The sequence below is a fragment of the Mesoplodon mirus genome (assembly GCF_964341445.2).
Source record: "Mesoplodon mirus genome assembly, chromosome: 9".
NCBI lineage: Eukaryota > Metazoa > Chordata > Mammalia > Artiodactyla > Ziphiidae > Mesoplodon > Mesoplodon mirus.
Window position 1 is genome coordinate 37,046,735 of NC_138985.1, and position 23,243 is coordinate 37,069,977.

Consider the following 23,243-nt stretch of genomic DNA (forward strand, 5'->3'; position numbering starts at 1 on the left):
CTTTGACAGGTCAATAAAACAACTTTTACTTTAGTTTAGTAGCTGAAGACATAGGGAGCTCTTAAACTGTCAACAGTTTTTCATTGGCCTGAAGGTTATCAGGTAAAAATGAAAACAAACAATAATAACAAGAACAACAAAACCTTAATATTTCCAAATAAATAGGTAGTGTGGAAATATCCTGGTGGAACAAATAGTACAAAGGACTCTCATGTTACTGAAAAGCTATGTAAATTCAGTACAGTTACTCTTAACTCTCTCTAGCATGCTCTCTTCCTTCTTAGCTTTGTTTATATCTACTGAACTTAATTTTGTTTCACAGCATAGATGTACATTACGTTACTACCTGTTGAAAACAGAAAAACAATATTATAATAACCTCATGGGATAAAAAAATTGAAACAGAGAGGAATAAATATGTTCCCCCAAATGTCACAAGGACATTTTTTTATGTGAAAATAATGTATAACAGCAGCAATGATGCTGAAAAGCTATTTTTTAATTTAAACTTGTTATTGTTTTGCAGGACTTTTTTTTTAAAGACTTCAAGTCATTTTTAATCTCGACAGTGAAATCTCCACTTATGAGTGCTCACTTTTTACCGCACTTTAATCTTAAATTAATAAATAAAGTTAGTAACTTGGGCAGGGTGGGATGCAATTAAGAAATTACAAAGATGCATTTAGAACCAAATATTGTAAACATTGACCAGTGGATCATATGTGTAGTGGGAAATGCTGAAGAGGGTGCTAATTGAAGACAGGGATTGAGTAAAGAGATACATCAATTTAAGAAGAACCTCTATTATCTCTCTCGTTTTTTTAAGGAAATTCATCCATCACAAGTCCATATTTGATATCACAGTTTGTTAGCTTTTTATCCAAACACAATAGCATGACAAAATCTTGCTGTGTGGCCTCAGAGTTTTTTTTGTGGTGGGAAGACTTATGCACTACAATTCTCTCTATCTTTTCAGTTCTATAGGAGTTTGTTCATAAATAAAATATCCCATGGCTGATACTTAAAATCTAGATTATATTTTTATGACACAAATTTATAAATGGGGCAGCTAAATTTTTCTTTAATATGTTTCTCCACCTCTAAAGTTAACTTTCAGTATATTTAGTATGAGCGTAAAAACATTACTTTGTTATAAATGAATTTCTATCAAATGGATTTGACCTATCAAGAAATAAGTATTGAACTGCTTCACAAAACCCACACTTGTTATACATGTGCTCATCACAAAGTGACTCTTAAAATACATTTAATTGATTGTAAATCTCTTTTGACATACTTAGCGTGGCTCATTTATACAAATGATGTCCATCCACAGCACAGCTTTCCGGCTGGCGTACTGTTGTTCTAAGGCATGCTTCAGTACACTCACACGCTACGACTACTCCAAGCAATGGCCATTCATCTCTCGGCGAGAGGCTTCAAGAGGAATGACTGTGAATTCTTAGACTGTGAAAGAATGAGGATGCTTTTTAGAGAATCTGTCCCCTGGGGGTGAAGGGATCAGTGGGAGATGGCATTACTGGCTAGGACACTAGGTAAAGAATGATCTGCGCTCACAAGTTTGGTCTCATTCAAAAGCCATGTTATCATTAGCACTCTTAAGTGCAATGACAGTTTATATTTCTGTCCCTGGAAGTGTTCAAAAGCCTGAGGGCACAGATTGAGAAAAAAAAAAAAGTGATAGGCTCAGATGGAAGAAAATGAAAAGTTTGTACAAGACCAAAGAAAGCTTCCCGCTGAGAGTATTTATTAAGTTAACAGCTCTTCCTCTTAATAACTGAGTTAATGCTGAAGGTGTCTGGCCATTTCAGAAAAGTGATTTCAGTTAAGATAAATCCAACTAACAAAAGAATATACTGAAAAGTATGATTCCAGTAGCATTTTTATTCTATAAAGCTTGTATTGACTCAAATGAGAACTTTGATGGCACAAAATGGGAGTGTTTCATAGAGTTGCTGTTTTCCTGTAATTTACACAAAATGGCAATATTAAAAAGCAAATTTCATTGTTCTTCAAGATAAATGTTTTGCCTTTTGGATTGTTTTTTTTCCTTCCTATCCCATTTTTCTCTCAGAACCTAATCTAGGTTAATGCTCTATAAAGTATTTTAATAATAAGACTATATAACTGCATTTTCAACTTATTTGATTCATGTAAAGATATATAATTTTACATGTGATGTGTTTTGATAAAAATATGGGATGTGATTCTGTTAGTGTTTAAGGAACTCTAGTGAGTATGCTAAGTTACTTTCAATTTCAAAATAAAATTATTTAATGTACAAAACATTTTAACTTCCCTGAATCAGGACAATGCAGTGATCTTACTGGGAACAGTAATAACTGGCAGAGGGATAGCCCACCAATAAAAGGAGCAAGCTGCCCAAGAGATCTAACTCAAACCTGGGGAATAGCTCAGGGATTGGAAAAAATAATTTGTAATATTGGAAAATTTTGCATCCTTCTTTTTTCTTTTTACTTTTGGATCTCAAAAATTATACATGTAAGATAATATGAATTTATTCTACCATTTATGAATAATGGAATTAACTTCAACATTACATGATTAATTATTCATACACATACACATATGCCTTAAGTGGAATAAATATATCTTGCCTTACAAACTCTTCCAACTCGAGAAAGGATGGTCTTATCAGAAGTACTCCCTTCTTGAGATGATTCACGAAAGAAGAAATATATTTTATCATCATCTGGATTATAGGTGTCTGGGATGGGGAAAGTTCCAATAAATTTTGCTCCTGTTTGGAAGAAAAGAAACTATACATTAAAATACTGAAATAATTCAGCCACAGTAGTACTGGTGTCTTTTGTATGTAAAACAATTAGCAGCAGAATTAGAAATAAAAACAAGAATGAAATGTGGGAAATGAGACATATACACAAGTAAACATGACACAAAGCAGGAACATGTATTAGCACAAAGAGGTCCTGAACAAGTTCTTTAGGACTCTGGACATCAGGTGAGAACACGACTGGCTGAGATTCACAATTGTTTCAATTCAACTAAATTACATAGAAAAGTCCTTCTTTCAAACCTGGAGATTTTATGATTTTATATTTTCCTTTTTTATGATTGCAGTCACTGCTTCTAAACCAAAATGTCCATTATGAAGAGCTTAGGAAAAACTATAAACATATCCCAAATTTTGATATATTATGATGTTATTTGTTGCACTTTGTGTAACTGCCAAAAAAAATTGAAACAACCAGTAATGCTTGGGTCAAGTCCAGTGTTGGCTCTGAAGACACTCTTTCCAATTTGATATCCTGTTTCTGCCGCTTACTGGAAAAGTGACTTTGGGCAAATTGTTTATCTTCTCTATGCCTCAATTTTCTCATACCTAATATGAGTCTACCAATGTCATCTACCTAGTAGGGTAACTGATATGATAATCAAGTGAATTGATATATGTAATGCGCTTACTATCTAGTAGTGCCTGACACATAATAAGGGTTTAATAAATGTTATTCATTATTAAAAGGATGTCTGGGATGATAATAATAATTATTAGGACCACAAACAAGAGAATGATGGAAAACTGAGCACATTCATACAATTGTTACAATAATATGTAGTTATTAAAAATGAAGTAGTTCTAAATGTACTGTCATGGGAAGATGTCCATGATACAAATCAAATGAAAAAATAATGGCAATACAATTAACTCCTTTGCATTGCATCAATGACAAGTCAATTTGGGTTACTAATGCCTTGCTTAAAAAGTATTGGACCTCGGGCTTCCCTGGTGGCGCAGTATTTGAGAGTCTGCCTGCCGAAGCAGGGAACGTGGGTTCATGCCCCGGTCTGGGAAGATCCCACATACCGCGGAGCGGCTGGGCCCGTGAGCCATGGCCGCTGAGCCTGCGCGTCCAGAGCCTGTGCTCCGCAACGGGAGAGGCCACAACAGTGAGAGGCCCGCGTACCGCAAAAAAAAAAAAAAAAAAAAAGTACTGGACCTTTTAAGTCTTGGTTTTATATAACTGGGAGTTAATCAGGTAACAGATTTGTAATTGGGTGATACTAGTTCAGAAACAATCATTTTGATTAAAGCAAAGAAGACAAAGAGTGGTTATAGAGGAATGAAGGACTTCAATTAAGTAGAAAATACAAGACGCCTGAAAGAAAGCACAGAGCACTCTTCAGGAAGCAGAAGCAGGAAGCAAGAGAAGACAAAAAGTTTCCCCCAAAATAAATAAATATAATAAGTAGGAGGTGAAAAAAAAATTAACATTGCCTTCTCTAGAGTTTTGACCAAGGCCCCGATTGCCAGATACTCCAGGAGTACTGACAACTATTCCCCTGCAAATGTAGAACAGTTGGTCAGTAGCCCAGTAAACAAGACTTCACAATAGACTCTTCAATAGAGAAAAGTTAATGTTTGATTCCAAGTGATGAGTAGTTCAGTCTTTATCATCCCAGCCTCTCTAGGTCAACCCTGGGTCTCTCATGCAGTCTATTCTCTGCTTAAATGGGAAACCTTAAGAGGAAAAGAGAGGGGGGGAAATATGTGCATGATATTTTTCCTTTTTGTTCTTTATTATTTCCCTGTTCTTTCTCTGGAACTTAGAACTCCAGTGGATTTTTATGCCCTCAATAATCTCATTTTGATATGGTCCTAAATTACATAAAAATTAAATTTTAGAAAATCATACAGGATTTTAAAAAAGTTTTTTCTAATTAATCATAAATTAGTAAGGTCTATTAACAATTCCACTCAAGGCTTTTTGTTTTTGTTTTTGTTTTTCCCTCCAGCCCCTCTTATAAATTGTTTATACATCACTTAGTTTTGAATCCCTAAGCAAGGTTAAAATTCTTTTGTAGTCACAAATTAACACTTCTAATTTTTGACTTAAATATATCATGTTTTCTTAAAAAAAAAAACTCTCTGTGGAAATAAAATTTCCTACAAATGTAGCATTAGGATTTTAGCAAATTCATGAAAACAAAGAATATATCTAGTTACTACTATATTCAAGGCACTTAGAACAAGAAAACTGCTAGGATAAAGAATACAAAAGTCAATAAGAATGGACTCTTCGCTTCAAACCAATTACAATCTGGATTAAGAAAATATTAACATATGGCCAAGATATGGCTAAGAAGAAGTCCCAGTCTTGATGTTTCCAATGACTTGAAAGGAGATTGCCAACAATGAGTAGAGAAAAAGAAAACTGTGGGTTCCCACCGACACAGATCAGGCATTAATAATAATCTATAGCACGTTTTTTGAATTTACAGATGCCTGAATTCAATGCCATTGACCTGGATGCAAATCTCCAGTGGCACTAGCATGTGAATTTTTAAAATATATAAATAAAAATAAAGAAATAAAACCTTATAGGTGATTCTTACAAGAATCTGAGTTTAAGAGTCACTGCAATAGATTACCATTTCATATACAGGAAAAGGACATAGACAAGACTCATTAACGCTAGGTCAGTAATGCAGATGTGTGTATGGACAGGAGGAGTGAAGACTGATAATAAATACAAATTCTTCATAATTAGAGTGGGACAAAAAAGGGATAAAACTGAAACTATACAGAAATTACAGGAATATGATTGCCTTGTTTTATCTTAATATATGAGCTTAAAATGGGGATGACACAAGTAGAATTTATCACAGCACTTAAATATAACTTAAGTAGAAGTTATCCACAGAGCACAATGACCCTTGTAATTTTAGTATCAGAACTACTTCATGATTAAGTTGAATTTATACTTTTAAAAATAACATAGTGGTACAAAATTTGCAGTCTTCTCTCCCCAGAGAGAAAATAAGATCTCAGTTATTTGAAACAGAAAATCATTACAGGTAAAAAGGATTCCAGTGTGAGGGAGAGAGCTGCTTGTAAAGCTTTTCTCAGACACACAGATAGGAGAAGCAGTTACGTGAACTGATTGGTGGTCTCTCACTTGCAGAGTTCGACAAGAGAAACATAGCTCTACAACACAGCAGAATGTACTCAGCCTAAAAGTTAAACAAATAAGTACAGTAATACACAGTCTGTTGTAGAAATACACAGAACAGCCCCACTTTGGCTACGTGAAACATTATCCAGGTGTTGTTGCCAGGCACTGCCATTTGAAATGGTCAAAACTTAGAGTATGACACCAGTCCCCATTCCAGGAATTTCATTATAATATCAGTGGGGCAAAATAGAATACTTTTCCAAGTTACATTTCTTTTAACTTTCAACTAATACAGAACATAGATGGTCTTGTGTTTATTCAGTGACTGTTGGTTTTACTGGACTCTTTTTTAAATGTTGGTTCTTTTTCAAGTACTCTAAGGAAATTATTCTGGGGTACTGTAAGAAAATTAAATGGTAGAAGTGTTTAAGCCAAATATTTATTATGTGAAGGAATCTAATTATGAAAAATAGAGTATCCCATAGTACTCTATTTTGTGATTTAAATAATAAGTAATTTTGAGTTAAAAATAAATACTTGTTTCAGGAATAGAGAGTTTTCTTTCTTCCAGACTCAACTGTGGTCCTGTGTCTTAGAACACTGATGTTAGTATTTTATGATAGAAACTCCTTTTTGACTTGCTGCCAAGTTTGTATAAAAATAGATATCATTTCATCAGTATATGACATGCATAGTTGAATTAAGTAATTTAAAATCATACCAAGGGACACCTGGGCTTTATTTATAGCACATTTTCCCCCTGTGGCATTTGAAACACACGCCTTAATAGGGATGGAGTTTGAAATCGTGCATTTTCACAAATGAACTTTTAGCATGACCCCAGGAGACACTGCCAAATGAAAATGGCATAAATCCTCATGGCCTGAAATGCACATCACTTTCATTTCTCCTTAGAACCTCTTTTCACCCAGATGAGCACACCTACACCATGACTTAATACATAGTGAGTTCTTTACTTTCATTTATTTCTTCTTGTAATATCTTTTTTCTACCACTTTTGAAAAATGTTATCCTTCTGTGTGGAAGAAGAATTTATAGACAACAGAACTCCAAGAGAAACTTCAAATGAAAACTGCCTCCACATGTTAGAAATGAAAATTTGAAACAAAAATTATCATCTACTCCAGGAAAGAAAACAAAAACATATGCATCTAAGGCATCATTGTTTGTTTTCATTTTCCAAATGGTCATACTTCTTAGTTTTATCCCCAAATTCTCATAAAAGCTCAACTGTGTTTGAGTAACTGCTCTGACGTGTATCTGTATTCCCATTTCCTACTATATTCTACGATTAAGCTGACAAAAGTGTGGAACTATCTAAGTCTTCGTCTAAAACTGCCATCGGACTTCATCTTTGCAATTTTTGTCTCTCTTGGTGAGGTATTTAATAGGTGGGTTAATTTCTCAAAGAAGAAATCAAGATTCATACTTCTATGTCTTTTGGCACTGGGTTAGACAAAGTCCCACAGAAACTCTGACTAGGATCCTAGGGCTGGTAACTGAAGAGATTAGCTGATCTCACTGGTTAAATCCAGGCAGGGCAAAGAACAAAAGAGGGCATACACACAAGCATCAAAGATTTTAAACTGCCTAAGTGGTTCAGTGATAAAAATGATTCATGTAGAATCATATTTTTTAAAAGATTATTTAAAACCTGCATCTTAAGAGTTAAATACTCAATTGCAAATTTAATTTAATTTTTGTATCCCACTTAATCTAAACATAATATCTGTTTACATTTACAAGAGTTTATTACAGACATGGAAAAGTAGGGTTTTTAACTAAAAATCAAAGTATAGAAAGAAAAATTTAACAGAAAAAAATTCTCAAACTGTCTAACCAGAAATAAATAATACAATGATGGAATAATATGTATAGGAGAAATTAATTAGACATTGACCCCATTATTTGAAATATCAAGTATCTGTCAGTTGTTTCAACCTGGCAATAACTGTACAAAATCTGGGAGTGAGCTTCACATCTACATGCTACCATAAAGAAAATTTACATCTGTTGCATTATGTGATTGTGGATTGCACTGTGATATGTAGTATGTATTATACTGTGTGATTATGCTATTGTACATAAATAATAAAAAGTACACTTCAGACCAGTGCTGTCCAATAGAAATTTCTGTGAAGATGGAAATATTTTATATCTGTGCTGTCCAATAAGGTAGCCTCTAGACCATGTGGCTTTTGAGCACTTGAAGTATAATCAGTGTGTCTAAGAAACCAAATTTTAAGTTTATTTAATTTTACTTAATTTAAATTTAAATAGCCACATGTGGCTAGTGTCTACCATATCGGACAGTGCAGCTTTAGAGCAAGTAGCCTGCATCAGCTACTGTGCTGTGTCAGGTCCAGTTTAAGGAAGAAACAGAGCCTTTACCCCCATAATTGCCACTAAAATAGCAGTCAAGCTCCCAGATGCAGGAGACATGGTATGATACTCTTGTCAGAAGTTTGGTATTGTAATGGAAGGATGGGTCTGGCAGTTAGGAGACCTGAACATGTCCCTTCTTCATACTGAGTCTCAATTTGAGGAATGTTAGGTCAAATAAGATAATGTCTAATATTCCCCAAATCACCACAGTTCCTTTAGCAATCACTGCTTTTTTTTTTTTTTTTTTTTTTTTTTTGCGGTACCCGGGCCTCTCACTGTTGTGGCCTCTCCCGTTGGGGAGCACAGGCTCCGGATGTGCAGGCTTTCAGTGGCCATGGCTCACGGGCCCAGCTGCTCTGAGGAATGTGGGATCTTCCCAGACCGGGGCATGAACCCATGTCCCCTGCATCGGCAGGCGGACTCCCAACCACTGCGCCACCAGGGAAGCCCAGCAATCACTGCTTTTTGTCTCCCCACATTCCTGACACTAGCCAGATGACCCATTCGACCTCTATCTTTGGACCTTAGGCTAACTATATCTGGAAAATGGCCACTTCTCAGAATGGAGAACAGAAATGCTCCCCCCAAAAGCCAATCTTTTCCCTTAGCATGTTGGGTACTTCCTCATAACAATCTCATGTAGTGTCTATTATTTCTCCCTTGCTTTGCCCTAGTTTCCATGGACCAAGAAGCTCCTGACTGACTGGGTCTCCTGAAGCATCATGCTATTCTGATTCTGGCCAGCCCATCCCTCAGCAAATGTTCACAATAATGACTACAGCTGACTGTCTAAGTCTTCCACATTGATTGCCTAACCACACATTCTCTGTCTGCCACGGTCTCCATATCCAGACCCACATCCTCAGTTTGCTGTTGCTCAAAATGGCATCATGATGTGGACCCTATTTGTAGTGAGGCTTCAAGAGCAGAGGATGGGAAATCACAATAACAGAATTTAGGTTGATGGACTGTAGCATACAATGAGAAGAATAAAGTGTGTAGAGCTAGAGAGACATACCAGAGTTTCAATCTCATTTCCAATAACTCCTTAACCACGGACTATTTATCTGACTTCTAATCTATCCCCAACTATTAAGTGGAAATAGTAACTCTCTCAAAATTATACCACTAAATAAGATAATACTCTAAAAGTGCCTAATACAGTGACTAGGAAGGATGCTATATAAAATAAATTTGAAGTAGAAGAGACCAGACATAGGGAAATGACTTAACAAACAATAAAATCGTAGCAGTAAACCAGAGACAAGGTGATGGAGACCTAAAGAAAGATGGTGGCCATGGAAAGAACAAGGTCAACAGATATTCTGAAGGACATAAAGGCTCTTTGTGACAGATAAAGGGAGATAAAGGAGAGGAAGAAATTAAAGATAATTTCAAGGTAACTGAGTGGATGAAGTTAAGAAAGTTAAGATAGATAAAAATCAGGAAACAGGTATTGAAGGGCAGGTTAGAAAGGGGAAACAAGATAATTTTGAGTTAGACTCCAGGATTTTAGATTTCAGATCCAATTAGTATTTTATATATCTATATCTATATATCTATTTGAAGAAACTAAAGCAAAAGATCACTAGACAACTTGGATAAATCTCAAAGCACTTTAGTAGTACAATCAAGGCCAAGGCTTAGATATCTTTACTCCCATATTAAACAACTAGTTCCTTTTGTTTAATCTGAGATGACAATGTAAGACATAGAAATAAATATTTTTAAGGTCACTTAGTTACAGGAAAAGTTGGAAATACAGTTTTAGGAAACAAGAACACAGAAAACTATTAGAATGGATGAGCTCACAGAATTATGAAATGTAGAGAGAGAGAAGGAAAAGGTGGTCAGTACTTAAAAATGCTAAGTAGATGTCAGAGAATCAGAGCATCCGGAGCTTTAGTCCCACCGTGCCACCTCTCTCACCTTCAGGAATAAGGATAATGATGGTGATGATAATATTGACACTGAATTGCTTTTACAATTGCCTTCCATCAGACTTTCCTATAAGATTTCATTCTTGTAACACCCTGGGAACAGATACTATTATTATGCCATGTTTTTAGACAAAGAGTTTAAATGCACAGAAAGGTTTGACCAAGGTCACAAATAAGTGAGGGTCAGGATTTAAACTTAGGTAATTAAGTTCCACAAAAAACAGCTGTAATTTTTTTCTAAATTGGGACACTTCAGAGAGTTAAAGAACAGCAAAGGTAAACTGGAAATGTCCAGGGCAGACCAGGTTATATGGTCCCTCTGGTTATTAACCACTAAGCAATCTGCGTTAAATGTCCTACAGCCATAAATAGTAGGTCTCCTAATTCTTAATCATTTTCCTGCATTCAATCCACTGAGACTTCTACTGTGTATCCTGCCTCCCTCCTTCAGTTTCTTCCTTTCTACTGACTTCTTTCATTGCAAAGTTTTCCCAGTACCCAAAACCTTCTCTTGAATTTTTCCTCATATCCTTGGATTCCTGTATTCCCAAACAGATATCTTCTATTTCAATTATTTGTTGCTGTATATTCTCATGTCCACCTCCACTGCCACTACCTTTGTTCCTGTCCCACCCTCATTTTCCTGTTTTTTAGTGCAATGGCCCCTTCTCTCTCTGTTCTTCTCCTCCTTTAGTTTTCCCTTCCTGCTATTATCAGTTACCTCTATAAACAACATAGATCTGATTTTCTGGTTAAAATTAGGGAATTGGTGAAGGGGGTCCAAAAGGTACAAATTTCAAATTACAAAATAAATAAGTCCTGGGGATGTAATGTACATTATGGTGACTATAATTAATAACGTTGTATTGAATATTTGAAAGTTGCTAAGAGAGTAGATCTTAAAAGTTCTCATCACAAGAAAAAAATTCTATGACTATATGTGGTGATGGAAGTTAACTAGACTTATTGTCATGACCATTTTCCAATATATACAAGTATCAAATCATGTTGTACACCTGAAACTAATATAATGTTATATGTCAATTATCCCTTACAAAAAAAAAGACACACAGAAAAGAATTAAATACATTAACAGATGAATGGCTAAAGAAGATATGATAAATATATACAATGGAATATTAGCCATAAAAAAGAATGAAATAATGTCATTTGCAGCAAGGTGGATGGACCTAGAGATTATCATACTAAGCGCAGTAAGTCAGAAAGAGAAAGACAAATACCATATGATATCACTTATATGTGGAATCTAAAATATGACACAAATGAACATATCCATGAAACAGAAATAGGCTCCAAGACATAGAGAACAGATCCCTGGTTGCCAAGATGAAGGAGGGATGGGGGAGAAAAGGACTGGGAGTTTGGGATCAGCAGATGCAAACCAGTATATATAGGATGGATAAATGACAAGGTCCTACTATATAGCACAGGGAAATACATGCGATATCCTGTGATAAAGTGTAATGGAAAAGAATATTTAAAAGAATATATATATATATATATATATATAATATAACTGAGTTATTTTGTTATACAGCAGAAATTAACAGAACACTAAATCAATTATACTTCAATAAAATAAAAATAAAGAATTAAATAATAGATAACTTCACAGTAGTTTCAGGAAAATATTTACAGCTTTCTGGCTCCATCACTCACTCTCCTATGCTCCAGGCATTTATCATCCATGAGGTTAGTGACCCTCACCTATAATCTCAGCAGGCCCAGTGGACAGAAGAGCATTCAGTATGCCACAGGCCCTTAAAAGTTGTTTATTAAGAGAATGCTAAACCAACACAAAGGTTTCTTACTTTGTAATTCTCTTCACACAGCACTAAGAACAGCATGTTAGGCAAATAATAGTTGAATAAATATTTCCCACATTTACTGTTTTAGAAATACTGTTGACTTCTTTCGGACATGTCACAGGTAAGGAAAAAATAGACTAATCTCTTAAATGAGTGGCAACATGATGATATTTGCCATCCCAAGACTGGGAAATGAAATCTATACTTCATTTTAAAGCCATAATATCGGGACTTCCCTGGTGGCCCAGTGGCTAAAAATCTGCCTGCCAACGCAGGGGACACAGGTTCGAGCGCTGGTCCAGGAAGATCCCACATGCCACGGAGTAACTAAGCCCGTGCACCACAACTACTGAGCCTGCACTCTAGAGCCCGTGAGCCACAACTACTGCAGTTTGTGCACCTAGAGCCCATGCTTCACGACAAGAGAAGCCACCATAGTGAGAAGCCCACACACCACGACGAAGAGTAGCCCCCGCTCACCACAACGAGAGGATGCCCGCGCGCAGCAACGAAGACCCAATGCAGCCAAAATAATTAATTAATTAATTAATTAATAAAAAAGTGAACTGAACATTATTCAAAACAGCAAACTCTTTAAAAAAATAAATAAATAAAATAAAGCCATAATATCTTGTTACCTGAACAGATAACTAAGCTTTTCTACTGGTAAAATCTATGGATTCACTCTCAAACCAAGTAATTCCTGCAAAACCTTCACAATATTCACAAGATTGGCCTGCCTTGCACAAGTGTTAAGAAATGAACACTAATCACTTAGTTGTGGATATTCTAAATTTGTTTACTCTGTTAATAGGGTTCTCTTTTGGTCAACAGATCGCATTGTTGTGTAAACAAATGGATCTGGAGGTTTTGACTAAAGAAATGTTTTAAAAGTGGTTTTCCCTTTTGTTTATGTTGTCACTGCTTGAATGATACTGAGAGATACAGAGATAGCCCCTAGGAAATCTCTACCCAGGCCTCCTCCACTAAAACCCAGTGTTTATGGTGGGAATGAGAAATGCTGTGTGCCATGCGGTGAAATAAAGTCCTATGTTAATCAGAAAACTTTAGAAAATCATGATAAAGCCTAACCTGTTGGAAGGCAGTGGGGCAAAAGAAAAAAAAAAAAAGCCTTTCACTATTCCTTCCATTAAATAAATTCATTTAGGAAGTCTTTTTATTGTTGTTGAAAACTCGGAATACTGTATGACCGCTAAACACAAAAGTAATCAGACAAACTCCTGTCAATATCAATATGCTTAAAATTTTGGAGGGACATGTTTTAACCAAAATAGGAATTATTTTTTAAATAAAAGAAGTTAGCATTACAATAACCCCTTTCTATTATGCTCACAGACAGTATTTGGCTTAGTCATTAAAAAACAGATTGCAGGAGAAAGCTTGCCAACTTGAATCCCAGCTCTGCAACTGACAAGTTGTAAGGCCTTGACCAAATTACTCCACTTCTCTCTACCTCAGTTTATTCATCTTTGAAAAGCACAGGGCTTCCCTGGTGGCGCAGTGGTTGAGAGTCCACCTGCCGATGCAGGGGACACTGGTTCGTGCCCCGGTCCGGGAAGATCCCACATGCTGCGGAGCGGCTGGGCCCGTGAGCTGTGGCTGCTGAGCCTGCGCGTCCGGAGCCTGTGCTCCGCAATGGGAGAGACCACAACAGTGAGAGGCCCACGTACCGCAAAAAAAAAAAAAAAAAAAAAAAAAGCACATAATAATAATAACACATCTCTCATATTACATCATTGTGAATATTTTAAAAATCAAGTAGAGCATGGAAATATGTCAAGGACAATAGCACACACACACAATAAATGTCAACTATTATTATTATATACATAGTAGGTTCTGGAGATTTGTCTAACGCGCTGAGGAACTATTTTAAATGTATTTTATATGTTGAGCTAAGTCACTTCCAAAACACATCTGAATGAATAATCATGAGTTTCTTATCTACCCAAAAGCAAAGGCAAAACGATCAAAAGTGTGAAAATCACTAACCGTTGAGCCAGTGGTGCTCCGAAATATCAGTTCTGATGTAATGGTGGTCGTGAGTAGGCCCAAGGGACCGCGTGAATGCAGTATCCTTGCCAAGGAAATCAGAAGCTGTTCCAGAGTAGAGGTACTCATCTGCAAGGGAGAAACGAATACCCAGGACTTCTAAGAGTTTACCAGCAGACACTACTGACAATAGACTAATTTCACAGCATGAAACCAATGATGTTTATTGCTTAACATCAGAAATATATTGTTTCATAAATTTCCCCTTCAGAGTTTGAAAAATCTGCTTAGTTGAAGAAAAGATAACTCAGTGAACTTTGGTAAGCCAATGCTAACTACTTGAATATAAAAAAGGCCAATGTCTTCCGAATTAATAATTGCACATGCATTTAGCTTCTGTTATGAATAAGTTCCTCTTCTTTCCCTTCTCCCCACAAATAATTCAAGGGCATATCATAATTAGGAGTCTTTCTTTGTAATAACGCAAAAAAATATTTAGAAAGTAAACGCCATAATGAGGAATGAATTGTGTAATTAGTATTTACTTAACCGACACAACCTCAGTGACCACAACTTTTCTTTGCCTAACCTCTGCTGAAAGGGAGCTTTCAGCACTGAAGTCATACTTTGTAATTATAACATGTTGCATTCCTTGTAGCTAATCATGTCTCTAATAGTTCTGATAAACAGGCATTTCTGAAAAAGGAAAGATGTTGCCATTACTGCATACCAAACTTCTCTGTCCTGTTATTTATGTAAAGTGAATATCCATGTTTACCAGAGACAGAAGGAGAGAGAGAGAAGAGAAGAAAAGAGGAGAAAGGGGGTGAGAGAGGTAGAAAGAGGTGGAGAAGGGGAAGGAGGGAGGAAAGAAATGAGGAAGAAGGGAAAGAGGAGGAGTGGAAGATGGGAGAGAGGAGAGGAAGAAAGAATAGAAGGGAGAGGAGTGGGAGGTGGAGGGAGAAAAGGATGGGGGTTGGAAAAGAGGGGAATGGTGGTCCATGTTCCCTAATGCTGGTTAGCATGTAGTGGGAGAGTGGGCTGAGGCAGGAAGAATACGGTCCCTACAGTAGCATGCATTACCCCTTTGAGAGCTAAGCCTCTGTTTCAAGAAATCTTTATATTCAGCTACTTGGGGTTACACTTAATAGACTAAAATTTTAAAAAAATAGCTAATCTCTACAGAGCATTTAGATTTTTAAAATGCCTAAATAGAATAACAACTACAGACACTGTTTTATCACTAAAATTCAATTTTCCTCAGAAACATATCTTGAAAATTCTGCCTTTGCATAAATGATTCAGATACTTTCAAAACCCTCCGATTACATCCACTGAAATAAGACTTTTCCTGAACTATCTGAGACAACCAACCTAAATACTCATGACAATAGTCGACTTCCAAAAGGGGGAAACACACACACATACATATAAAAGAGAGAAATCCAGTTACGTAAAGTAAATATAGACGTGGTACTGATTCCATCTCTTAAATATATATGGTGGAAGGCAGTATTTCATTGTGGGGCAAGTTTTAAAAAGTAGAAGAATAACAATAACAACATCCATAAAGACATTATGAAAAAAGTTTGGTAAGAGTAAAGGAAACACACCATCAATTTGAAACATAAAATTACAAATATTCAAACATTTTGCCAGAAAAAAATGGTGTATTTCAACATAAAAGTTGGATCTGTATATCCAGGCTTTAAAACTGTCTTCTTTGTATTTAAATTACTCAGGGGTTCCTACGAGGGGTCACCAACACCTACAATCTATTGTTTTTTTATTAAGGGTGTGTCAACCCCACTTGACAGATCAGAATCACAAATCATCAGTCTCATTTTCTGAGGATAATGACTGAACATTAGTCACATAATTTTCAAAAAACACACACACTTTCACTTCAAAGGAAGAGCACTAGTTCTCACTAAGTGAAAATTAAAATGTCATGGTGCGTCACTCTGATAGTCTATTCAAATATCTGATGGACAAGTTAAATAAAAAGAGACTGAAGTCATGAACCAAACCAAGACAAAAGGAGTCCTTATAATGGTTGAAATTCAGAGGTCGTGCCGACATTCCTCAGAAAAGACTTCAGACCACACAGTACTGCCTTCTTTAAACAGGACGGCCCTCCCATAAGAGAATTTAAGATGTATACAAAGCAAGAGAAGACTGAATGTGCTAGCAAAACTTTCACATTGCCATTAATATAATCAGGTTATGGTGAAACTGGGGTGAGAGGTGTTATACCATTTTTTTATCTGTATTCTATAGTTTATTTGTTTTATTAATTTATCCACTTACATCTTATTATTAATCCCCCCACTCAAACCTTCAAAATATTTTGTAACATATTATGTCCAAGGAATTGCTAAATTTAACTGCCATAGTGAACCAAATGGGGCATAGCTAAATATAAGAAAATCTGGGACAGCTACATGTAGAATTATAGCACAATTGCGTGTGTGTCATTTGTATTAAAAAGAATTCAACCTGAAGTTCATTTAAAATGTAACTGTGCTGACTTTAGGGATTACTGGAGCCTCACTTTACGGATAAGGAGCTAAGTATAGAGAGACATGACACTAAAAAACTACAACCAAACAGCCAGTGGATGATTAATCCAGAATAATCTTTAACTCATTGAGAAAATGTGGTTGAATCTACACACACCTTTTTAGAAAAACACCTAAAAGCTAGAACTATCCATCACTGATCTTACCTGTCATTACTGAAGCAAAAGGCTGCTGAGGATCAAAAGGACATTTCAGTCTGCCAGACTCCAAATGATGTGTGTCTAGTTTGAACATAACTTCCTGTTATGAGAAATATTAACACAAGTGAGATTTTTTTTAAATGTCCGAATCAGCAAGAACGTAGGAGATAAGAATGAAATTCTAATTCATTAATTCAACAAAAACTGAGCATATAGCGTGCACATCATGCTGTGCTTCTTAACTCTTCCACAAATATTATTTCTGGCAAGACTCAATTCCCATGTTTTGGTCTCCATTTGCCCAAAGTAGTGATGATAATAATGAATGAATTTTTCAGCTGGAAGTAGCAATATCCTCGATTCATTTAGCCTGGACCACTATCATAATCAAAATCATCATCAAGCACTCCTATTTCTTAAGCCTAATAACTAATTTACTGAGCCTAATAAGCCAAGTTCCTCCTCTAAGGAAAAAATTTACTATAATAATTATACTTTCATAACTATTATGGTCTATCTACCTAAGCATCTACAACTATACCAAATTACTTAAGCTTCGTGATATTTTGTAATTTTAGTGACTTAAAAGCGTTGTAAGGCAGGCAGTTCATTTTCAGAGCTGTTGATACATGTGGGCAAAAAAAATCCTGTTGTAGTATTTTCACTATTACAAAAACACTATGCACATTAAAGCCACATAGTTATTTTGGCTGAAACATCTATTTTTATAATAGTGGCCACAGACAGAATGGCATTGGCAGACTTTTAACATTCAGGGAAAAAAAACCTCTTAAGTTGAACTTTCCAAGAAAAATATGAATGTATAATGAATATGGCCCCATGAGTTTGAGTGTTTCATAACAATGACAACACTACCGTCCAGTAAAAGACTGATGACTCAGGCTGCAAATGCACTAGTTAGAGAAATTCAGAGTTTCAGATATTCTCTCTAGATGGCATACCTACAAAGTTATATCAGAGCACACATGCAATAAAAAGGGATCATTCAGTGCCACTTATCTAGAAAGCAAGTAAAGAAGCAAAAGGGATAGAGGAAATTGGATTATTTGGATTATTATTATTCTATGATGTGTCATTTCAGATCTTTTTCTTATTAACAGGATCAACAGTAATTACCACCTTATTAAAAAATAGTAATACCAATTTATATAGCATGATTAACATTTGCCATTTTATAGTTTTAAGTAATGCACTTTAATACTAAGAGTAATGGTACTTAACAATTAATACATACTAACCATGGGCCAGGAACTTCATGTACATTGTCTCACTGAATCTTCACCACTAACCTAAAGATGTAGCTACTTTAATTCCAGCTTTACAAGAGGAATATTGAGCATAAAAGGGAGTAAGTATCTTGTTCAGCATCACATAGTGAATAAGAGTCAGAGCAGTAGGTTGAACTCAGGGCTGTCTCCAAAGTTCATTTTCTTAACTAATCTAGTCTCAGGATTTCAAACTCATGGATTTAGAAATGTGTTGAAATTAATTTATAGACTCACCATGACCATGTAACATGATCAAGCCCAAGTATGTTTAGTTAGAACAGTTCAGCTAATGACAAGTTGTGATAGTGGCGCCTAGGCATGAAAAAAGTCCAGTGAGAACACATTTAGGGCATGTTTCCCAACTGTGGATGGGGCTAGAGATATGTCAGGAAAAAACACCTACAGATCACAGCTCTTAAGAATGTTTAAATATTAAGGGCACATTATTCTCCACAGGTCAAACACAACTGTTGACTCTAAAGCCTATAATGGGACGTTGTAAAGGGAAAAAGTAAACTGAATCCTGGTGTGCCAGAAGATTATAGTGAAAAGATAAAAAAGAAAAACCAAGAAAACATCTGGGAGAATGTCATAGTTGATACAAAGTCCTAGATAAACCCTTATAATTGTACAGACTTCTGTTGTCAAAACGCAGCACTTCATTAAATTCTCAAGAGAAGCCCATAGAATTGGTATTTGCGGAGGCTAAGGACAAGGTCTCCCTTATAATCTCCTGGAGAAAGGAGACAGCAGGAAAGCAAGTTTCCTTGAGCCAGAGTCAAGGATACCAACAGGAAAATGATGTAAAAAAATAATGGCTGATTAAGTGGACTTCCTGAGACAAACTGAAGGACATGACACTTTAACTTTTGGGACAACTTCAATTTTATAAGATTTTCCCCATTAAATTCCTTAAGCCTAATTAATCATGCAAAAAAGTACCTGTCTAAACTGCACACAGAGAAATACTGTTGAAGTAAAGACATAAGAGGATAAGAGTAGGAAATGTTTAACTATCACATTAGGAAAAATTATTATTAATATTATTAATACTATTAATATTTAAATATGAGATTTGCAGCAGAAGGGAGATTCCAGAGGAAAGAACATACTTCTAATCTAATTATGAAACAACTATCAGGCACCCCCAGTATTGCAGAGTAGATACACAGGTAGATAGATTAATAGATAGATAGAGACTGCAGACACTATTTTGAAATAAAGTTTATATACATACTTTTGAAATACTTGCCTCTGCCTTTCTGTGTTCTTGTTACCTAATACGGCTGCGAATTAAGTGACCGGAATAGAGCAAGGGCTATCCAAAGCCTATGCACGATCATTTTCTCATTTTATTCTTAAAATAACTCTGAGTTACTATTATTATTGTCATCATTTTGCTGAATAAACAGAAGCTTAGAAAGTTTATGCAGAAGACCGTGGAGCCATGGTAAATGATCCGGGCCATAATTCAAACTCTGGCTCCCCCTGTTTAGCTCTTAGCTGTTGTCAACAGCCCTGACTTCTATCCTGAAATCCGGATCCAACCGCCCACTTGGTATGACCTACGGAACGTTTCTCAAATGCAGAATGTACAAAACTAACTCACCATTTTCCCCACAAATCTGTTACTCTTCTCATCTCAATAAATAACACCCCTCTCCAACTCACTGCCAAAGATAGAAATCTGGGATTCATTTTAGCTGTTTCCTCTTTCTCCCCGTTGCCCCAGGCACAGAACAGTGGTCCCCAGGAAGAGGGCTTCGCATACTTCTCTCCTCCATCCCTGTTATCTGTTGCTCTTCCCTCTTCCCAGCCACCTGAGAAGCAATCTTATCTATTTGAAAATGGAAGTGCCTTCCCTCTGAATGGACAGTGAATGCTGGGACTAATAATTCATTTTCGAAGAGAAGGATCTTCAAGCAGGGCTGCCATACAATTACCTGTACTCCTGACTAGTGGAAAACTCACAAGGCTCAATATCCCTGTTCACTCATAATTCTCTTATTCACAGAACTTGTAAATTTGACTGACCCAGGGCTTTTTGACAGTCTCAAGCTAAGTAATTAGCACCTTCTAAATTCCCTTTCAGCACTTGTGACTTTTAGGAGTTAAGGAACACTATTTGCATCCCTCAGCAGGTTGTGAGTTTGGCCTTTAGCCTCAGGCCTCAAAACACATCCAAGATGTGGGGCTATCTCATGTAATTGCAGCCTATGCTATAAGCCACTGTTATATATTACCCTTCATCAAAGCTAGGCAAGAGAACATTACACCAGCAACAAAGTATGATGGATTCAAGTTGCCAAGTCTCCTAGTGGTTCAGAGATTTAACTATCGGGGTTGCTTTACTTTCAAACCATTGAGTCTGGGCTGGTTAGACAAGTTGGTTAGAGAGAAAAATTTATCCGGCCACAGTTGTGGGTTTGATCTCTGCTTGGATCAGTTAAATCAGTGTAAAGAAACCTGTACCATGAGCCCAGACTTTACTTTCAAACACGCAGCCAATTACCCTGCAAATATGTGTGGTTATTCACAAGAAGTATATACATAAACATAAGGATGACAGTGTAACCCCTCAACCCACACAAAGGAAAGATTTAGAGTACATATTCTAAAGCTCAGTTGGGCACGCTTGCTCTAGGGATAGACTACTTTGGTTCAATTCCTTGCTAGACCATTTATTAGTTGGGTGACTTAGGAATGTTATTTCATTCTACTGAGACTCAGTTCTTACTAACTTGCAAACTGGAAGTTATTTAGATACCAACTTCATTAACAGTGTTGTGAAATTATAAAAACAATCCATGTAAAGTGCCTGGCACAGTCCATGACACAAAGAAAGTACTCTAATGTGTTAGTTGTTGATTAAATTATTGTAATCTGCATGTTTCTCATTTACTGAAATGCTCATTGATTGCTGGAATACATTACTCCTAATTAATACATCCCACATTTCCACTATGTCACTTTGGTCTGGCAGAAATAATAAGTCCAGTGTGATAACAACTATCCATACAATTTTAAGAAAATTATTAAAATTATCTGTATTTAGTGTCTACTATTGTAAACATAAGTAACAGGTCAAATTTGTTGGATGGGAAAAATTAAATTATTTATAAGGTATCATTTCATTGCAAGGTCTTATGGGAAACAAATTTTTACCAACAGCAACATACTAAATAGATTTAGTTATAAAGGAAACTCAAGAGAAAATAAAGCTGTACATAGAGCCTAGAAAACAAGCACTTTCAACATTGTATACCATTTATTTTAATCATATCACTAAAAAAACTTTTAATAGAAGAAATTTTTATTAGGTGGATAAAGTGTACAATCAAAATGGCAATCCATATAGTGGTTTGGAATGTAAGTTCTTATTCAGTTCATACAGAATACGATTCAATCTTTCTATTCAAGTCTAACTATTTTATGTCATAGCCATTAAGTAACAAGTTATTATAATAAATTGTTTTTGTGCTATTTCATTATATTACCTCCTTGTAGATTCCAAGATCAATATATCCACATATTGGATGAAATGCTCCAGTTCCACATACATAAACATGAGTTTTGTTATAGGGTTGAAGTACCCGGATGAAATTTGCACATTCTGTCTATTGGGCATAAAAAAATAAAAGCATTAGCATACAATTCAGGTATTTGAAAGATTATCATTCATACCACCTGTTTCCCAAGTAGATTAATTATCAAAAATAAGAACTAAAATAAAAAAGACTCATGAGAAATGTTTAACACCTGACTTAACAAAGGAGGCAAAACAAATTAGAAACTATGGCTTTAATGAGTGACTGAAGCTTTTTGAAGGTTTAAGACTTTGAACTAATCACAGTGCTAGAATGCACATCTCTATAGTGGGACTCAATGGGGCCTAGAGAATGAACATAATGTGAATGAGGTATCCATACTTTCTTTCAAGGATTTCCTACAGAACCAAACCCATAATGCTCTGATGTTCCCACACTGTCTATCCCATATAGAACCTACTGTGTGCAACTTCAACTGTCTCAGCTACACTAAACAAAACACTCAACACAGATGTGTCTTCCTATATATTACTCCGTTCTTATTTTCCAGAATTGCCTACCACTTTATTTCCATTTATTTTCAATGTTACAGAGCCTTTAAGACTGAGCTTAATTCCTGCTTATTTCAAGAATCTCTTCTGTTTTTTCCATAAATATTTTTTTACACCAAGTCAAAATCTTAAGAGACATATTTCTGCCTCTTTTGCAAATGCTTAAGCCTAAAAATTTTTCTTTCCAATGTATATCTTTATAACTTAATTATTTTCTATCCCCCAATTACTTGTAAATAGTGACTCAATTTTTCAGAGTAGTCATTCTTGTTATTATATATTATTTTCAATTCATCTCCTGTAAGTCATCCCTTATCTTTACAGAATTATTGGCAACAATTTGTTAACCATGGCTTCATGATTCCCGGGCCCAAAGAATCCTGAGAAAACACTGGGCAGTAGTCTACTTTTATTCTAGATCAACTCTACCCAGGAGGTGGGCAAGTGTTTACCAAGGAGGTTGGAAATCTATGAAACAACTGAGATTCAGAGAAAAAGTCCATTTTCTCCCTGCCTGAGTGGCCACAGGTCCTTCAACTGTCAGGTCACTGTTGTTGTTAGGGTCGTTAGGAGGAGAATATTAAAAAATAAAAATAGGGCTTCCCTGGTGGCGCAGTGGTTGAAAGTCCGCCTGCAGATGCAGGGGACACGGGTTCGTGCCCTGGTCTGGGAAGATCCCACATGCCACGGAACGGCTGGGCTCGTGAGCCATGGCCGCTGGGCCTGCGTGTCCAGAGCCTGTGCTCCGCAACGGGAGAGGCCACAACAGTGACAGGCCCGTGTATCGCAAAAAAATAAATAAATAAATAAAAATAAAAAAGATAATGACCTAACTGGTAGGATGATTTTTTTAATTAAGTAAAATTTTTAAAATGCAGACAACAACTTAGCTGATAGGATGATGACCGTTATGTGGACTAAATTAAAGAATATAACATTTCATTATTGTTTATCACCCTGATTTTGATCTATACAAAATAATCAATAT

General features: G+C 36.0%; 1 protein-coding gene across 2 annotated transcripts in view; it reads right to left on the minus strand.

The window, feature by feature from the left end:
* Positions 1 to 23,243, minus strand: part of SEMA3D (semaphorin 3D) — a 210,103-nt gene that overhangs the window by 59,178 nt on the left and 127,682 nt on the right. For both annotated transcript variants that reach the window (XM_082632043.1, XM_082632042.1), the window contains 4 exons: positions 21,654 to 21,773; positions 16,874 to 16,967; positions 14,146 to 14,274; positions 2,640 to 2,782 (listed from right to left, as the gene is read on the minus strand). In XM_082632043.1, coding sequence (XP_082488169.1) covers positions 2,640 to 2,782; positions 14,146 to 14,274; positions 16,874 to 16,967; positions 21,654 to 21,773 — 486 coding nt within the window. The remainder of the gene's footprint in view (positions 1 to 2,639; positions 2,783 to 14,145; positions 14,275 to 16,873; positions 16,968 to 21,653; positions 21,774 to 23,243) is intronic.